The sequence below is a fragment of the Dipodomys spectabilis genome, unplaced genomic scaffold (assembly GCF_019054845.1).
Source record: "Dipodomys spectabilis isolate Male_0828 unplaced genomic scaffold, ASM1905484v1 ptg000178l, whole genome shotgun sequence".
Lineage (NCBI taxonomy): Eukaryota > Metazoa > Chordata > Mammalia > Rodentia > Heteromyidae > Dipodomys > Dipodomys spectabilis.
Window position 1 is genome coordinate 1,240,619 of NW_024870855.1, and position 20,872 is coordinate 1,261,490.

The following is a 20,872-nucleotide window of genomic DNA, read 5'->3' on the forward strand; positions in this document are numbered from 1 at the left end:
TTGAACTTACTTGTGTGTTTTTATTAGTAAAATTTGTTCACTTTTTATTAGCAAGTAGGAACTGCTTTGAGACATTTTTTCAACTCCGATTTTTGATTCTCAGGGATTCAACCTGACCTAAGGGAATAAGAATCCTGGAATATTCTGGCTGCATTGTCACCACCCACTGTACTCCTCTATGTCTCTTCACTGGGGAGTCCATGGACCCTGAACCGGTACAAACAAGTATACTTTGGATGTCCCCAGTTGCTAAGGATCTTGAGTTTCACACATAGTAAAGATTCAGGAGCTTCATGCTGAAAATAAAGAAAAGAAATTAAATTCCTTATGGAGAAATTCACCACCAACAATTCCAATGAATGCTGACATACTACAAGTATTTTCTAGTGAATGAGAAAACAAGCCACTAGAGAAGGAAAGAGTTCATGAACAGAGAGGGAGAAAGATAATATGGGGTCTGGATATGCATGCTTCAGTGCTGTTTGCTGGCTGTGACAGAGAAAGGGGGAGAAAGTTTGCTGTATGAAAAGCATATCTATTCTTGAACCAACATGTTAAATCGAAACTCCTCTGTACATTTACTTAAAGACCAACATGTTAAATCGAAACTCCTCTGTACATTTACTTAAAGGTAATTTAAATAAAAAAGCATATCTATGAAGCCAACTTTATAAACAAATACATGAACCAAGTATAGTGGTATATATCTCTAGCCTCAGCTCTGGAAAGGCTGAGACAGGAGGATTGCTTAAGTTCAAGGCTAATCTCCACTACATAGTGAAACCCTATATCAAACAAATAATAAATAATAAACAAATAATAAACAACCCCCTAACAAATATGTGAGTCTAAATGAATACAGATATACAATCAAAGGTGAAACTCCACAACTGTATCAATTACTCTGACAACATGCCTTGTATCTGCCCAGGAGGAGGGCTTTTGGTCCCCCTCTGGCTGTTACCAAAATCCACAGATGCTCACATCCCTTATATAAAATGGCCCAGCCAGGAGCTGGTGGCTCAGGTCTGTAATCATAGGAGGCAAAGACATGAAGGATCACAATTTGAAGCCAGCCCAGGCAGGAAAATCTATCTCTGTGTGTGTGTGTGTGTGTGTGTGTGTGTGTGTGTGTGTGTGTGTGTGTGTGTGTGTGTGTGTGTGTGTGTGTACACCAGGATTGGGGCTTGAACTCAGGGCCTCACATTCTAACTTAGCCTTTAAATCTTAAAGCTGGCACTCTGCCACTTGAGCCACAGTTCCACTTCCAACTTTTTGCCAGTTAATTGGCAATTAATTGGAGGCTGGCTTCAGAGTATCATCCTCAGATCTCAAGACTCCTGAGTAGCTGGGATTACAGAATGAACCACCAGTGCCTGACTATAAGATTTGTCTTCAGTTAACCCCAAAAGAGTTGGAAGTGGAAGTTTGGCTTGGATGGTAGTATTGCATTCCTTGAATGAAAAATACAAATGAAAGTGCAAGGCCCTAAGTTCAAGCCCAATTCTGGGACATATATGCAAGCACACACACACACACACACACACACACACACACACACACACAATGAACCAATGTTTTTTGTGTTTTTTCCCTCAATATAAACCTAGGAGTGACAAATACTTGTTCAGGTTTTTACCTTCCTTCACTCCCCTCCTGTGGCTAATTAGAGATGATGAAGATGTATTTCACACAACTAAGTAGCTTTCAGGAAGATTAAAAATTAATGGTTCAAATCTTACAGGCTTTTCTGCCCTGGCTAACTTTGAATCATGATCTTCTAGGTCTCAGACTCCTCAGTAGCTAGATTTATAGGCATGTGCTGTTCAAGTTACAGAAAATCAGTTGTGAGCAAGAACACTGAGAAAGAGCAAGGCCCCTCAGTTCAAGCCCCAGGAAAGTTCTTTTTTCTTTTTCTATATTTTTCTTTTTGGTATGTGTGTGGGGAGGAGGCATATACCAGTATTGAGACTTGAACTCTCTAGGCCTGGGCACTGTCTTTTGCTCTTTTGCTCAAGGCTCTTTTGCTCAAGACTAGTGCTGTACCACTTGAGTCATAGTTATTTATGTTTGGCTTTTGAGTAGTTCATTGGAGTTAAGAGTCTCTTGGACTTTTTCTGCCTAAGCTGGCTTCTAACCGCAATCCTCAGATTCCAGCCTCCTGAGTAGCTTACAGGTGTGAGCCACTAGCACCCAGATTTTCTCATACTTGCATTCATAGTATGTGGAAGTAAATATTTCTCTTCCTCTACCCACATTGTAGCAGCATCTTTAACCCCTTTACCCAAGGAACATGAGACAGTGTCTATCACACTTACTAGTATCAAAGGAAGAGATTGAGAATTGAGATGACTGCCATCCTAGCTACATGGGAGGTATACACACACACACACACACACACACACACACACAGTTATATATAGGAGGATTGAGTTCCAGGTTAGCCCACGGAAAAGGATGAAACCCTATAATTCAAGGCCCTAGAAAGAACTTTGTAAGCATGATAGTAACTATAACCAAGAAGGGCAAGAGGCCTGGCTCAAGTGGGAGAGTACCTGCTGTCCAAGCACAAGGCTTTGAGTCCAAACCTCAAAAATAATAAAGGATTGCCGGGCGCCGGTGGCTCACGCCTGTAATCCTACCTACCCAGGAGGCAGGAAAATCCAAGAAACTCATCTCCAATAAACCACTCAGAAAACCGGAAGTGGCGCTGTGGCTCAAGCAGTAGAGCCTCTCCTTGAGCTAAAGAGTGCAGGGACAGCGCCCCGGCCCAGAGTTCAAGCCCCATAACCAAAATAATAATAATAATAATAATAATAAAAGGAGGAGGGTCTAGTGATGTAGTTCAGTGGTAGAGCACTCTCCTTGCATGTGCAGAGAGCTGGGCTTGAACCCAGTACTGAGATGGAGGAAGAGGACCGAGAAACAATGTATAGCAGATGGGTTTAACTGAGAAACAGCGTTTGCAATTGTCCATCTTTTGCAATAAATTCCACAGAACTGAGGTTTTCTTGAGGCTTGCTTAGCACAAACATGTGTCCTAATTAATCTCACACACCACCTCACATGCAACCAACCCAGGAAATCCCTCTTAGCAATAGAGCCAGACTTATTTCCCAGGGTACTGGTTACCTGGAGTTCAAATGTTTGAACAGTGTTTTCTGTCTTGTTATATGCAAATTGTCCTAGGAAAATTTCTTCTCCGTCACATTTTTTTGTGATGCCCTGAAAAGAAAGCAGATGGAGATGAAGGTTGTAATAAATGAAAGGTTAAAACTTGCGGGTGTTGTGGTTCAAGTAGCAATAATTCCCCAGACATTTTGTGTATCTCTGAGGGACAAGGTGCTAGGATGAACCTTGAAAAGATGGGATATAAAAGAAACCTGTGGCTCATGCCTATAATCCAAGCAACTCAAGAGACTGAGATCTGAAGAGAGTGGTTCAAAGCCAGCCTGAGCAGGAGAGTTTGTGAGACTCTGCCCTCTAACTAACCACCAAAAGGCTAAGAAGTGAATCTGTGGTTCAAGTGTTAGAATAGCAGTCTTCAGTGAAAAAAATCTAAGGGATTGCCTTAGATAGGCCTGAGTTCAAGCCCCAGTACTGGCACACACAAAATTCATGAAAGACTATATCTTACATGTTTACATAAAATGTTCAGAATATCTGTAAAGGGAGGTAGTGATTGCCAGGGCCTGGAGGTGTGGTGGAAGAAAAAAGAAGGCACTGCTGAAGAGCTGTGGATTTATTTGGGGAAGAGTAAAGATATTGCAAAGGTGAGTGAGGTCATAGATACTAAAAACCACATCAACGTGAATCTCGAATTGATGGGCTAAAGATGATATGAATTACATCTACATAACCCTATTTTTTTCAGTAACATCCAAAGCTATTGAGAAGATAGAAGAATCCTTCATCCTATTGGAGGATATCATCAGATAATAACCCAGACTGAAGAACCAAGGAAGAGTGTTTAAAGGACTCTGGAGGCAAACCCCTAAAGCAATAGCTCAAGTCATTGAATTTGGAAGCTTAAGAAGAATTGCAGATGGGAATAGGTGGGACAGTCTGTTACAAAGTCTATGGAAATATCTAACTTTTCAGCTGTGTGTGTATAAGTAAAAAAAAGCTAAAATTAGACCATATGAATCACCTCATCCATTTCTCCCTCCCCCTTTCTGTCTCCCCTCTCCCTTTCTAATTTTCCTTCCCTCTCTCTGCTTTCTCTCTCTGCTTTCTTTCCTCTCTCTCTTCTCTCCCCTTCACTCCCTCTCTCCCTTGCTCTCTTATCCTGGGCCTTGAACTCCGGGCTTGGATGCTGTCCCTGAGCTTTTTTTTTTTTTTTTTTTTTTTTTGCTGAAGGCTAGCACTCTACCACTTGAGCCACACCTCCACTTCCAGCTTTTATTTTCTTGTTATTGAATTGGAGATGACTTTTGTTTGTTTGTATTTGTTTTTGCCAGTCCTGGGGCTTGAACTCAGGGGCTTGAACTCAGGGCCTGGGCACTGTCCCTAAGCTTTTTTGCTCAAGACTAGCACTCTACTAGTGGCCACTAGTGGCCATAGTGCCACTTCTGGATTTTTCTGTTTATGTGGTACTGAAGAACCCAGGGCTTCATGCATGCTAGGCAAGCACTCTACCATCAAGCCACATTCCCAGCCCTGGAGATGATTGTCTCATGGGTTTTCCTTTCTAAGCTGGCTTCCAACTGAAATCCTCAGATCTCAGCATCCTTAGTTGTTAGGATTACAGATGTGAGCCACTGGCACCCTGCTCACCTCTCTCAACAAAAGCCCAACTAGTTAGCTGTACAATCAAGCTGAGAGTCTAGCTCCTAATTTCTAGCCACTCTGAATGACATGTAGATGGCTTCTCACATAGACTGAAAACTCCTTGGGTGCACTGGAGATGTTTCCTGAGGGCGACACCTTCTCTGATATGTGCTCCATGGTAACTGCTGTTGGTATAATCTTCCTGGCAAGCTTGATTAGGATATGACCCTTGGAACCTGCAAAAGCCCAGCACTTTCCAGGGTGTACATCTGGCTGCAAAGAAATCATGGAATTAATCTCTTCTCTGGGTATATAAACCCACCCATACATCAATTCCTACTGACTGTCTATCTCTACCATGTCTATAGTTAAAGGTAGGTAAATTTTCCAACTACTCCTAGGCTTAGTGGTTGTTCCAAGAACTTCATGCTTCTGTCAACCAGAGTCCTTTATCACATGAGCAGATGTCCTGCCCTTGCTCTATTGGACTGTGGACTGCTGGAAGGCAGCTAGAAGATCTGGTGGTGGTTGCGCTGATTATGCTGGTGAAGGCTTAATGGAAGTGGGAGTGTGGTAGTTGTGATTGTGGTTATGGCAGTGGTGATGTGGTAGTTATGTTGGTGGTGATACTAGTAGTGATGGTGATGGTGGTGATGATGGCTATAGTCATGCTGGTGGTTATGATGATGGTTTTTATGGTGATAGTGGCGGTGCTGGTAGTGATGGTAGCAGTAGTGGTGTCAGTACTTCTGGTGGTTCTGATGGTGGTTGTAAAGTTGATAGTGGTAGCAGTGATGGTGTTGGGATTGGTGGTAGTGGTTGTAGTGGTAGTAGTAGTGGCAGAGTGATTGTTACAGTGATGGTAGTGATGGTGGTGGTGATAATGGTGGTGGTAGTGATGATGGTGATGGTAATGATAGTGGTGGTATTGGTAGTTATGAGTGGTAGTGGTTGTCATGGTGATGACAGTGGTAAGTAATGGTGGTAGTGATAATGGTAGTGGTTGGGGGGGATGATGATAATGGCAATATTGGTCCTGGTAGTTTAAAAGAAAAATGAGGTTTGTGATTTCTAAATCTAAAATACAGCCTGCTACGAATTTTGAGTTTAATACCAATGTCAGACAACAGATCATAGGATGTGCTCTACCATCTGTAAATATCTCTTACTTTTGCAATGGAACTAAAAGGTTACATGGAAATCTTATTTGGAACTTTCTTCTGTTATAATTGGACTTAATAGCAATCAGCTTGTATTGCTACTTATAGGACAAGCACTTTCACAATTACTTGATGGATGATTGAGATTTTTAATAGAAAAGAGAGGCCAGAAAACAATTTATAGATGTTTGTTTGTTTGTTTGATTTTTGACAGTCCTTGGGCTTGAACTCTGGGTCTAAGCACTATCCCTGAGCTACTTTTTGCTTAAGGCTAGCGCTCTATCACTTGAGCCACAGTGATACTTCCAGCTTTTTCTATTTATGTGGTACTGAGGACTTGAACCCAGGGCTTCATGCATACGTTTTTTTTTTTTTTTGGGTCCGGTCGTGGGGCCTGAACTCTGGGCCTGGGCGCTGTCCCTCAGCTCTTCAGCTCAAGGCTAGCCCTCTACCACTTGAGCCATACAGCACCACTTCCGGCTTTTTTCTTATGTGGTGCTGAGGAATCGAACCCAGGGCCTCGAGCATGCAAGGCAAGTGCTCTACCACTGAGCCACCTTCCCAGCCCCGGGGCTTCATGCATACCAGGCAAGCTCTCTACCACTAAGCCACATTCCAAGCCCATAGTTTGCTGATTTTTAAAGAATATATAATAATAAATGAATCAATCATGATTTACTGATTACAATTGATACAAAAATGTATTTAGGACCATATGCATATCTACACAAACAAGTTGACTAAAATATGGAATACAACAGGGCACAGGGGTAGACTCCAATGGTATAACTCCTTTGAACAATTAATGTCCAGTTTAACAAAATGCATACCAGGAAACTAAAACATGTTTTGTCTGAGGAGGGTAGAACTGAAGGGAAATGGAGGCAGAGGAATGGAGAAAGGAAGGATGGGCAAATGCAGTGGTGCTATTCAGTGTTCATATGTGAACATGAATCAAGTGACTTGAGGGGATGTATCTATCCCAAATAAGGGAGCAGAATGAAAGGGGTGACACTGGTCAGGATGGATTGTACTCACAAATTGAGATGTTGGATTGAAACCTCATCTTATAACTACTAATAGACAATATGTACCAACACAAATAATTTGTACAGTGCAATAATTAAGTCAGGTAAGGAGATCTCAGGTTGGGTAACAAGTTTGAATATTCTTACATTGCCTCCATTTTAAACATTCATATTTTCGTGATCAATTATAGCCGAGTACTAAATTAGAAAATATCAATCATGGGCTGGGATGTAGCTCAGTGGCAAAGCGCTTGCCTAGCAAGTGCAACGTCCTGGGTTCGATCCCCAGTACCAAAAAAGAAAAGACAAAAAAAAAAAAAAAAGAAAATATCAATCACAATTACCTGGAGAATGGTATCAGGAGGCATCTCATAATTTAGGAACCCTATCCCATGCCAATACAGTTTCGCCTTATTGTTTTTGTAACTTTCTGAGGTCCCTTCTTCAATGATAGAGGCTCCTAAAATTACAAAATATTTTTAAAATAAAGAACAAGCACAGTTCAACACATATCATTTGCAATTAATGATGACTTTTAAAACCTGTTATGGGAAAACTTACAAAGCAAAGTAAAATTCATACTCAGAAAAAGGTAGAAAAAGTATGTCAAATTTCATTTCTTCTGCAATGTAATCATTTTGAGGAAGTCCTGTTTGCTTTGTGTATTTTCACAAAATTTCTGGCACCAATTCGTGACAAAGAAATTAAATAATGATAGGGTGTCAGTGGCACATACCTATAATCCTAACTACTCAGAAGGCTGAGCTCTCAGGATTATGGTTGGAAGACAGCCCGGGCAGACAAAGCTAATAAACATCTCCAATTAAAGAGCAACAACTTGAAAATATGATGTGGCTCTAGTGGTATAGTGACAAGTTTGAGTATAAGTGGGACCCGGGAATGTGACTTAGTGGTAGAGTGCTTGCCTGGCATGCATGAAGCCCTGGGTTCGATTCCTCAGTACCATATATACAGAAAAAGCTGGAAGTGGTGCTGTGGTTCAAGTGGTAGAGTGCTGGCCTTGAGCACAGAGAGGCTCAGGGACAGAGCCCAGGCCCTAAGGTCAAGCCCCAGGACTGGCCACAAAAAAAAATAAAAAAAGTTCAAGCTTGTAAATTCAAGCCCTAGTACTGGCACTAAATGAATTAGTTTATTTATTAAAACTAAAAAGAGCAATGAAACATCTAAGCTTTGAGATTTCTATTTTATTTTTATACTTACAAATCTAGAAATATATAACTATATACACTAATTGAAAAGGTAATGAGCTGGGGGGTTACAGTTATACAGGTAAGACAGTAAGTACATTTGTTTTTGTTTTTACTTATAAATGCAGTGCTTGAGATCAAATTCAGGGTGTTGTGTATGCTTAGACAAATACTCTACCACTAAAGCCATAGCCATAGCCCTAGAACTTCCTTTTTTTTTGTAGGTTATGGGGCTTGAACTCAGGGCCAGAGCTCAAGGACAGCACTCTCCCACCTTGACCCACAGTGCCATTTCCAGTTTTTGAGTGGTTAATTAGAGATAAGAATCTCACAGTCTTTCCTGCCTGGGCTGGCTTCAAGTTATGATTCTCAGTTTTCTGTCTCCTAAGTAGCTAGGATTATAGCTACTGGTGCCTGGCTTTTTTTTTTTTTTTTGCCAGAATCAGAACTTGAACTCAGGGCCACCAACTCATCTGGCTGTTTTGCTCACAGCTGGCATTGTACCAGTTGAGTTATGCCTGCAATGTGGCATTTTGCTGGTTGATTGAAGATAAGAGTCCTATAGACTTTTCTGCCTTGCTTACCTTGAACTTCCATCTTTCATGTCTCAGCCTCCTCAGTAGCTAAGATTACAGATGAAACTCATGGTCCCTAGCTTAGAATTTCCTTTTTAAAGGGGTTTTAGGATATAGTCAATTTCTTTGCTTATTTTTATATAGTCAAGGAATTAGTTCATTTTTTCCCCTAAATTCTCTTTCATACCCTCCCTGCCTCTTTCCTTCCACACCGCTCATTAAACACATCTTGCTTGTAGACCAAGACAGGGTGATTTGAATATTAAAATTAAATTAAATTGGAAAATATTTAGAATAGTAAGTGGCCTTTAAACCCTGCCATTTGATCACTAATAATGTGTGAGATTTATTGTATGTAATAAAAAATGTGGTCAAGTCTGCTATGCTTAAACTATTTTCTGCCTTCCCCAAACTTCATTCTGTGTCTCAGCTTTCTTTGTCTGTCATTTAAGTCAATGTTGAAGTTGCAAATTTTGTCTTCTCTGAAATTTGTATTCAAAAATCAATCAAGACAACCATTTCTATCTGGTGGCTCACACCTGTAATCCTAGCTACTCAGGAGGCTGAGATCTGTGGATAGCAGTTTGAAGCTAACTCAGGCAGGAAAGTCTTATCTTCCCAATTAACCAGCAAAAAGCAGGAGGTGTGGCTCAGGTGGTAGTGACAAAACTAAGGGACAGCACGCAGGCCCTGAGATCATGTCCCAGAACAGGCCTACACACACACATCATCACCACCACCACCAGCAGCAGCAGCAGCAGCAGCATCAACAACCATGTCTAAGTTCTTTGTCATATAGATTTGCTCCTCTGGCTACCCTACGAAGGAACATCTTTTCCTAATAAAAATTGTAATCCACTTTGATGTGTTCTTTCTGAAATGTGTTTTGCCAGTCATCTTTTCATTTCTCCATACTCACCAGCTGACTTTAGGGCATAATCAGCCATCTGAACTTGGTCTTCTCTCAGCTTCTTAAGTACATAATGTACCAAGTTTGACATTTCCTGCAATAATTACCAGAGCAGTTTTCAGTTAACAATTTTTCTAACCATTGCTTTGGTTTTTGACCACTTGCTTTGTTGACTTGGACTTAGGCCCAATGCAATTGGCAAAATAACAGTTTCAGTGCTTCCCCTGCTATGCCTAACTTGCTACTCTGCCTGTTTGGTATGTGGGAACACAGGAGGGAACCGCATCTCTGCCAGCTGCCTCGCACAGTGGGCCTGGCTGCCTCTTCCAAAACCCTAACCACTGCACCACAGTGATTACTCAGAGCGCACACAGGCCCTGAGTTCAACATCTAGTACCATGAAAAAGAGGGAGGAAGAAGGGAGAGAGAAAGAAAGGGAAGGAGTGAGGGCAGAAGGAACGAAGGGAAGAGGTTGTTTTTTATCTATTTAAATAACATCAGGTTCTTTTTTGTGTGTGAATAGCGATAACGAGGCTTGAATTCAGAGCTGCCTGCTCTTCCTTAGCTTTTTTGCTCATGGCTGGTACTCTACCAGTTGAGGCATACTTTCACTTCTAGCTTTATGCCGGATAGTAGGAGATAAGAGGCAGACGTTTCTGCCTAGACTGGCTTTGAACTGCAGTCTTCAAACTGCATGTGCTTTTTATATGGTTTCCTGGGGCTGTCTGCCTATATTGATAAGTGTGTGTGTGTGTGTGTGTGTGTGTGTGTGTGTGTGTGTGTGCCAGTCCTGGTGCTAGAACTCAGGGCCTGGGTGCTGTCCCTGAGCTTTTGTACTCAAGGCTAGTATTCTACCACTTTGAGCCACAGCCCCATTTCCAGCTTTTTGATAGTTATTTAGAGATAAGTTTCTTGGAGTTTCTTGTCCAGGCTGGCTTTGAACTGTGATTCTCAGATCTCACCTTCTGAGTAGTTAAGATTACAGGTGTGAGCCACTGGTGCCCAGCTATACTGATAATGGCCATCAAATGATAAGTATCCAAATGGCCCTTGGAGAAAAAGATTCTTCATGAATGTGAGTTTAGCCTAATGCATGGTCCTTGCTTTTCTCTACCCTGAAAAACCCACTCCACAACCTAAAACTCCTCTTCCATGGCTGGTGCCGAAGCTGAGGACAGAAGCACTATACCTTTTGTGGAAAGTAAGTCCTTTGGGGATGCAGAGTCATCTCTGTGGCACAGTCTGAAGAAGGAGTGAGTCTCCAGGGCAAGCTCCAGTGAAAGAAAGGAAGCATTTCAAAGAAGTCTGGAGCCACTCAGCAGTGAGGACTCCGTTTTGCACACAGACAAAAGAATGGGACTGGCACACAAGGCCACCCCATCCCCATGCCATCCCACCTCCCACAGCCTGCCCACTTGCCTCATCCAGCACTTCAGGGCTGTCCTGTTCTTGTAAGCCATCTCCAGCACTAGCCCAGCTATAATTCTGTGAGCTATCCTTCATATCTCTAAGCAATGCCTTCAGAACATCAATTTGTTCAATTAAAGACAGAATTTCACGGAAATTGTTCTCCAAAGTCTGGCTTTCCTTCCTGTTCATGGAGAATCACAAGATAAAAGAAAGTATCTGGTTTATGTGCATTTCAAAACAAAGAATAAAGGAAAGACAGTAAATGCCATTATGGCCAAAGAAGAGAAGCAAAGGAACACAGAGCTGGTTCTAACTTGTCTTAACTGGGGTGAATACATAATACACACACACACACACACACACACACGTACACACATACATGTGTGTATACATATCTCTGCTATTTTACTTAATTAAGTAATTCATTAATTAATTTAATCTTTGAGACAGAATCTTATATATAGCCGGGCACTTGCTAACTAATCCTCAAAGTTATGATCTCCTGCCTTAACATCACCAGTGCTGGGATTATAGGTACATACTACCATGCCCAGCTATATGTGCTATTGTAAGCAGATTTGCATTTTTAAGGAGGACAAGAGAAAATGGACCATAAGTGACACAAAAGAGCAGTCAACTCTACTCTAGAGAAACCACTTGGGTTTTATAGTTTTATCAAACCATTTCAGCATGTTTGACCATACTATAGGGTGATACACAGCAGAAAATCTCACTTACTTTAAAAGCTCCAGTTGCTCCTTAGGCATACGAAATCTGGCCTGGGAGGGGGGGGAGGGAAATTGAAAGAGATAAAATCATTCTGAATGCTGCCTATTCAGATTGAGTTGTCATTCTTTTGAAATCACGAAATTGATATACACCATGAGATACAGGAATACCTTCTTCAGGGGACTTACACCACCATACCTGGAAAAATAGAGGTGACCCCTGATCTTTTTATGAAACTGACTGACGCACTACCTACTGCGCTAACGAGGCTCCTTGATTTTTTTAAATAGAGTGGGACATTCAAAGCAAGTGCTAAGATGGCCGCCTCCAGAGTCTGAGGCTGAAGGAATCAAAGAAGGGAAAAAACTAGTGAGAAGGACAGTGAGTCAGGTTGATTTCATCTCAAGAGCCTAATTATGCCAGGTAATCCTAGCTACTCAGAAAGCTGAGATCTGAGGATCACAGTCGAAGCCAGCCAGGAAGGTCCCTGAGACTCTTACCTCCAATTAACCAGCATAAGCTGGAAGTGGAGGTGTGGCTCAAGTGGTAGAGCATTTGCTTTGAGTAAAAAAACTCAGAGATAGTGCCCAGGCCCTGAGTTCAAGCCCCAGGATTCTGGCACAATAAACAAACAAAAATGTCAGCTTCTATCAGCTTACTCTGCCCCAAACAGAACAGTGTACAGGGTATTTTACAGAAGCTGATGTCTGATGTGTACTAATTTTATAACGGAAACAGGATGAAATGCAGGAGAAAAATCTCCTGTATCTTTTCTCCTGCTGAGCAATTTAATGTCTTTTTATTTAATTTTTTTGTGCTGGTACATAGGGCCTTGCACTCACTCTCCCTTAGCTTTTTTTTTTTTTTTAAATTTTTATTTTTGGGTCCGGTCGTAGGGCCTGGGCGCTGTCCCTCAGCTCTTCAGCTCAAGGCTAGCGCTCTACCACTTGAGCCATAGCACCACTTCCGGCTTTTTTCTTTTTGCTTCTATGGTGCTGAGGAATCGAACCCAGGGCCTGAGGCATGCAAGGCAAGCGCTCTACCACTGAGCCACCTTCCCAGCCCCTCCCTTAGCTTTTTGCTCAAGGCTGTGCCACTTGAGCAAGCCACACATCCACTTCTAACTTTTTGCTTGATAATGAGAGATGTGTGCCTCTTGTTTGTCTGCCTAGCCTGGCTTCCTTGATCCTCAGATCTCAATTTGCTGAGTAGCAAGCATCACAGGAGTGAGCTACCATTGACTAACTCAGTGAGATGCAATCCATTAACTTTTTTCCCCTCAGCAAAACTCATGAAAATATCTCATTTTTAAATAACTTCAAAGTGAATATTAGAAGAGAATACTGGTTGTAGTCTATACATCTGGCTGAATAAATTAAGTTTGCTGCTTAATATAGGATTTTAGATGTAAATCCATTAAATGCTGGAGCAAGTAATTTGAAGTCTTTGGGCTTAAACTCTTCATTGTGATCATCTATGGCCACTGAGGCTAAGCTGTGTGTGAGACGATATGATGTTGTTCTCAGGACATAGTAGGGAGTGAACTCAGCCAAGTCTGGGTTTAGATTTCAGCTTCTACCTGTTGCAGGTGGGCAGCCAGCCCCAGGCTGCTGCACAAGTCACTCTGGTTCACCTTCCTAATCTTTAAGTGGATTGGGATGTGATGTCAGAAGAGAACTACCTTTCTTGTTAGGGCCTAGGACAGATAATATTGTAGGCTGACAGGCTCCCAGTCTATGTGGCCATTGGTGTCTTTAGGAGTTGGAGTGATTCCAGGGATCAACCAGGGGGGATGTTCCTTACTGGCCTGGGATGCTGCAGGGAACATATTTGTGCAGCCTCCACCCTTTAGGGACTCCATGTGGCAAGAGATTTTGGAATGAAGCAATTTCTGGATGTTCAGAGAAGCAGACATTTTCAGAGGCCCTTGGGAAAATGGCATGAAGTATTATGCAGCCAATCAGATCCAAGAATGAAGCCACTGAGTGTTGAAAAGTCAATGCATGTGTGCAATCTAGTCCATTTGTTTGTCCCTCCTTCCTTTGGAGGCATGGTGACCTTGGCCACTATTCCTTCTCCCTCTGCCTCTAACTTCCAGAGACCTAGCATGAAATGGACAAGGCTTAGTCTGGAATGTTAGGTGGGCCATAGGGGGATATTAAGTGGTAGCTTCAGTCTCAGGGGCGAGATCTAACTGGCTTTGGGGTGAAGAAGAGCATTATACTGAGTAGAGTGGCAGTATAAATATACATTTGCAGGTTTCCTTTTGCTGGAGTTTCTTCTGGGGATCAGAGACTATGGAGAATGTTTATAGAACTTTGAATGATCACATTTTAAAATAACTTCTGCCCATAGTTATTTCTATTTAGATATTCTCAACACAAGACAAAGATAAAATACTACTGAGATCATATACTAAACTTCACAGGAATGAGTTGGAACTATAATTCAGCAAAATATCACCTGGTAATGATGCAGCCGTGAACTGTATTCTGCAATTATGGCATATAATTGTTTGGATTTTTGAGGAAACTCTGTTTCTTTAAGCCATTCATGATGTCTAAATCCTGTCAAACAAAAAAAGCCAAAGCTGATTAAAAAGATTATCTGGAAAGAGGAAAAGGTTCTGTCATGGGAGGGAGAATATAGGGAGAAGTTGAGCTAATGAGAACATTGCCCAAATAGATTGATTGTCAGAAAATATAAAAATAAAGCAATGAACTAGGATTACCCTTATAATCCAAGCTTTTCGGGAAACTGAGATCTGAGGATCGCAGTTTGAAGCCAGCAAGAGCAGAAGAGTCTGTGAGACTCTTGTCTCCAGTTAACCAGCAAAATGCTGGAAATGGTGCTATGGCTCATGTGGTAAAATGCCAGCTAGGAGCTCTTACTTGGCTTTTTTGCTCAAGGCTGATGCTTTACCACTTGAGCTACAGCCCTATTTTGCTGTTTAATTGGAGATTAGAGTCTTGAGAATCTATCTGCTGAGGTTGCCTTCAATCCACAAACCTCAGATCTCAGCCTCCTGAGTATCTAGGATTATGGGAACCTAACTAAAGTCAACTTCTTAATTTTCAAAAGTGTTTTTTCTATTCTGTCAATACTTTCTGAAAAATATTCTGTCAGAAGCAGTCATATGAGATCCTCCCCTGAACAGTGTTGCTGTGGATGGAATGTTAGTATCTCCCATAATTAATATATTGGGATCTCATACCCAATGTTGGAAGAAGTTATTGGGGTATATATAATTAGGTCCCAAAGTCTCCATCTCCATAAGTGGGACTAATTGCCCTTAGAAAAGATATTGAAAGGAGTTGCCTTGCTTTCCTTCCACTTTGTAAATATGCAGCAAATTGGTGCTATCTGGGCAGAGATCAAACTCTCCCCAGAAAGTGAATCTGCCTTGATCTTAGACTTCTAGTTTCCAGAATTAGGAGTAAAGAATTCCTGTTGTTTATAAATTACCCTGCCCAAGGTATGACACAGTAGCTTGATCCAGCAAAGGCTTTGTTATGTAACTCATACTCACATTCTAAAGCCTTGAGAAGTTGCAAAACAAAGAAAAATTCTTTTTTTTTGGTAAATATTTATAAAATACTTTATGTGGAGGCAGATGACATTCCTTTGGTGACATCATGGAAGATGAAGATGGTGGAAGTAAGACACTTAAGGGCAGTCCTCTATTCAAAGACAAACAGAAAAAGACTTACAGGATCCATTGTTTTACAAGTCTGAAACTGTTCAACAGCAGATTTGAGCTGAAAGGATCCATGAACTTGAAGAAGGGACTATTTTTAGTTAGAGGAACAGAAAGAAGAAAGCCAAGCCAAGGCTAAGAGACCTGTGGGTCATCACCAAGTGATTTAGCCTATGCCTGGGGTAACGTGCATGTCCTCTAGAGAGAGAGAAAACACAAAAGCAATGGACTAAATGATTAGAGTGAAATCTTTTAAACCCGGAGCCCTGAAATAAACTCTTTCTGTTGATTCTCTCAGGATTTTTTTTTACAGGAATGTAAAGGTGACTAATAGATGTCAAAGGAAATTGAGGTCTAATTATCAGATGCCAGTGGCTTATGTCTATAATTCTACCTATTCAGGAGGCTGAGATCTGAGGATTGCAGTTCAGAGACAGCCTGAGCAGGAAAGTCCATGAGACTCTTATCTTCAATAAATTACCAAAAGAGCCAGAAGTGGAGCCATAGCTCAAGTGGTAAGCACTAGCCTTCAGCAAAAGAAGCTCAAGGACAGTGCCTAGGCCTTGAGTTCAAGACCCAGGACTGGCAAAATTAAAAAAAAAAGTCCTGAACACAAACAGATCTACTGTCAATGCTGGGTCTTCCTGAGCAAGTCACTAAAGTGGAAACTAGGAAATGCAAGCACATGTCATAAAGACAGGTCAGAAGTCACAAACAGGACATTACACAGTGGTGTCTTTGGGACCATGTGATGAGGTGCAGTTTTGAGTGGGTACACTGGCTCATGCCTTTATTTCTAGCTACTTGGAAAGTAGAGATTAAGGAATGGTGATTAAAGATCAGTGTGGATAATAAAGAAGTTTATAAGATTCCATCTCAATCAATGGCTGGGCACAGTGGTACTGGCCTGTCATTTCCAGTGACACAAGGAAACATAAGTAGGAAGATCGCAGTCCAGGCTGGTCAAGGCATAAAGTGGGGCCTTACCTTGAAAATAACCAGTGGAAAACAAAAACAAAACAGAACAGAAAATAAGAGAAAACCAATGGCAAAGGAGAATGAAGGCATGGCTCAAGTAGGAGAGCATTAGGCCCAGAAAACATGAGGTCCTGGGTTCAACTATTAAGAAAAGGTTTTGGTTGTCAAAATCTCCCTATCTGAGCCACTCAAATTTATACAAAGTAAAATGTGATCTGTTAGGGATTCTTCTTAAGTTGACTACAACTTTTGTGATTTCAATGTAAAATTCAGAGAAAGGAGCACTTTTAAATTTTTCTACAGAAAGCTCATATTAATTTTATGACAGATAAGTGATGAAAATACTTCAAGAATATGCAACTCCATGTTTCTGCTTTCTGTAGACCCCCTTCCCTCAACTGGAGGCATTGTGTTGAAAGCTTTCTTATGATTAGTGGGAAAACTTACCAACGAGAAGAAAAGTCAATGTAAATGCGAGAGTTAGGATAATCTTCCATGATCGCACTAACCTATAAAAGCAAAAGCCATAAAAAATAATTTAACATGGTAATCCATTACTATTAACCTTTAACTTGGACTTAATTATTGCACACAAGTCCACAAACTTGTTTATTCTTGCTCTTGATTATTCTAGGTTAAGTCTATAAATTCACTTAATTTTTGAAATTAAGAGAAAAGTTTTCATGTTTGTACAGAGAGAGAACTCTGAAGTTCTTTATGTCTAATTTATATTGTTTAAATGCTTGCAAGAAGAAAACAAAAATACATAATCTGGAAGTTTCAAATATAGATTGAGCAAAAGGAAAAAAAAAGTTTTCGTTTTGGTAGAAATTAAGTATCAAGCTGAAGAACTATGACAAAACCAGGTGCTTGTGGCTCATGTTATAATCCTAGCTACTTAGGAGGCTGAGATTTGAGGATCTCAGTTTGAAGCCAGCCCAGGCAGAAAAATCGATGAGACTCTATCTCCAATTAACTAGCAAAACACAAGTGAGGTATGGCTCATGTGGCAGAGCACTAGCCTTGAATGAAAAATCTAAGCAAGAGTGAGGGGCACAAATAATAATTAAAAATTAAAATGAAATTATGCATAACCATTAGAAAAGAGATTAATTACATGAATATTCATAACTTAATTGGCTAGATGTATGGATTTAACTCTCTTCATGATGGCTCAAATTGTAATGGCAAAGGGATGTTGAAAAACTACAGCTTAACACCACAGGGAAACTTCAATGACCTCATATTGAACCTTTCAATAGCTTATGCACCCTCCATAAATCAACCTTGATGACCACCAGCCAGAATAACAGGTCATTGCTGCAGCAGAGTGGACTTTTCCCAACCCACTTTCTGCTTCAAACCAAATTCCATTTAAATAGTACTGGTCACATGGAGAGTGGTGGAGGGTTCACTGTCTAAAGAACCTCAGGTAGAAGTATTACAGACTCTTTTTTGTATATGTATGCTGGTACTGAGCCTTGAACTCATGGCCTATCCAAGTTCTGACTTAGGCTGGTACTCTACTACTTGGAACACACCTCCATTTCTGTTTTTTTGTTTTGTTTTGATTTTTTGGGGGAGATATTTTGTGTTTGTTTTTTAACTGGAAATAGTAGTTTCATATACTTTTCTGCCCAGACTGGATTCAAATTGTAATTAGCAGATCTCAGCCTCCTGAGTAGCTAGGATTACAGGGGTAAGACACCAGCACCTAGATATGGCCTCTCTTATGGGCTGAATTAAATGAAGATGATTCGTGATTACATCACTATAACTACAAAAGGTTTGTTTCTGCCTCTGTCTCACTCTCTGTATCTGTTTCTGTTTCTGTCTGTCTCTCCCTCTCTCTCATTATCTCTTTCCTTTCCAACCACCTCCCCCCGAAAAAACCCTCCTAGGCCTTCACCCAGCCTCAGGACTTGGCCATTTAAGGTGAGCCCGATTGATTTTTGTTCAGATGCTGTTCTTCCTGTCCTGACGAATCTATAGAAATCTCTTAATTTTTCTTGATATTTTTGTGTCTATACAAGTGCTTCATTGGTACTATTGAAATGGCTGTGTTATTTTCTTTTTTTAATTTTTTTTATCATCTTTAAATAGTTGTACAAAGAAGTTCTCATTCTACAAAAGAGCATATGGGTACAAAGTGTCTGACAACATTGTCGTCACCCATCTCTCTTGTGTTATTATATTCTAGTGGTCAACTTGGATGGACAGTAACTTTGATTGACCCAGCTAAGTGGCCATTTGGCCCTGTCGGCTTTCAGGTAACATTTTGTCAAAGGAAACATAGTTATTAGCTCAAAATATGTATCCATTTATGAAATTGTTTCTACTATTCCAAACAAGTGTGTAATACATACAAGTGTGTAATACAATAGAGTCTGAAGTCTATTATCAAGCTCCACTCATCAAAGTGCATCAGCTGGTACTTTGAAGAAAACTTGAGTAATCTCTCAGGTTTCAATACTGCTTTTTAAGAGGGATGGTAACTGGGCACTGGTGGCTCATATCTATAATCTTAGCAACCCAGGAGGATAAGACCTGAAGATTTTGAAGCTAGCCTGGGGAAGGAAAATATGAGAGACTCCACTTAATCAACAAAAAAGCTGGAAAAAGGGGATGTGGATCAAGTGGTAGAGTGCCAGCCTTGAATGAAAAAGCTAAGGGATAGCATTCAGGCCCCAAATTGAAGCCCTAGTACTAACATAAAACAAAACACAATGCTCAGACCCTGAGTTCAAGCCCTAGTACCAGCACAAACAAAAACAAAAACAAAAGGCAGGGTTTCTTTAATAATTTTTATTGAGATTAAGTGATTACATAAATTTCACAAATTTCACAGTATTATGAGATAATGATACTTAAAGTCACAATCACATTTAACATTCACAATGCAAATTGTCATTATCATGGTCTATAAAGTTAGGGTTTCTTTTTTATACTCTCTCCCCAATCCCCTGTAATTAATCTAAATGTCATTGACACAGAAAGAGAATGGTATGCCATAGGAAGTACTGTAATTGAAAAGAAAGCACCAGAGAGAAATGGTTGGAAATGTTTTTTCAAAACAACAAAGGAACGAGTTATTTTGCAGACAGCAGTCGTGAAAGATATGATCTGTGTAACCAAACTGTTTCAGAAAACCATACCCATTCGCATCAGGGAGTTCTCTCTCTGACAGCAAGTCATCAATACTGGAAGTGCTGCTGGGTTCTTCTGAGCAGCTTGGGAAAAAACGCGTACCCATCCTCGGCTTTGGTCTTCCACTCATTTCCCCTGACCAAGGAGCAAAGAGCTAGTGGAAATGCTCTTTCCCTATTTCATGGAAGACTTGAAGCTACACATAACAATTTTTATTTGTGTCTTATTTCATGAGTGTTTCTCCTGCAAGAGGGAGAATCAGAGTAAGAAGATTCTGAAAAGCCTCTGGGCCTTCTATTACATCATTCTGTGTGACACTTCATAATGGCAGATCTGCCACCAGGCCCAGCTGGTGCTGAACACAGATCCAGCTCTCATCTCCCTTCCATTGTACCTTATTTTATACCAACCTGAAGGTCCCCCTATGTGTCTGCTGCTTTGTTATAGAAAATCTGGATACTTGTTCTGTGTGCTTGCTTCAATGCTATTTTGGAAAAAACTAATAAAGCATCAGCAATATTCTTTTGGGGGGCTGGGAATGTGGCTTAGTGGTAGAGGCTTGCCTAGCATGCATGAAGCCCTAGGTTCAATTCCTCAGTACCACAATCACAGAAAAAGCTGGAAGTAACACTGTGGCTCAAACAGAAGCAAAAGAAGCTTGAGGACAGTGCTCAGGTCCTGAGTTCAAGCCCCAGGACTGGCTATATACATATATATGTATATATTTATATTTCTTTTGGAAGAACCCCAATACTGCCCAGTCACATCTCCCTTTTTTTCTTAGAAAACTACAACCAGAAAATTGATACATTTCACTCCCATCTATTAAAAAATATTTTACTGCATATATATGTATTAAGTGTAATACTTTCACTGCTTTAAATATGTGATATGCTACTATTTTGACATATCTATCAAGATAACCTAATATGCTCATTTTACCTGCTCTATGGTGTTTTATTATATATTACATACATATATAATATATTACATATGTAAACTATTAGTGTTATAAACATATGCAATATAATATATGTAATATAATACTATATCATATATATTATATATTTCATGTATTGCATATTTACATCTATACAAATCCCTTTTCCTATTTTCTATAGCTATGTACTGAGCATAATCTTTCTGCAATACAATAATATCCAATGAATATTTTTATGCACTTTAAAGGTTGTTCCTAGATGCACACCTAAAAACAGAATGGCTAGATTGAAGGAAGAACTAGGTTGTTTGGGGTGTAAA

The 20,872-nt window shown here is 40.5% G+C and overlaps 1 protein-coding gene across 1 annotated transcript; it reads right to left on the reverse strand.

Moving 5' to 3' along the window:
• On the reverse strand, nt 1-19,757 carry Sun3 (Sad1 and UNC84 domain containing 3). Its single transcript, XM_042695087.1, has 10 exons — nt 19,621-19,757; nt 16,913-16,974; nt 14,254-14,357; nt 11,800-11,840; nt 11,071-11,242; nt 9,661-9,745; nt 7,303-7,418; nt 4,876-5,043; nt 3,133-3,225; nt 1-296 (listed from the first exon to the last, which is right to left on the reverse strand). The coding sequence occupies exons 1-10, from the start codon at nt 19,740-19,742 to the stop codon at nt 177-179; spliced, it is 1,083 nt and encodes a 360-aa protein (XP_042551021.1). The 5' UTR covers nt 19,743-19,757; the 3' UTR covers nt 1-176.
• Nucleotides 19,758-20,872: the final 1,115 nt, after the last annotated feature.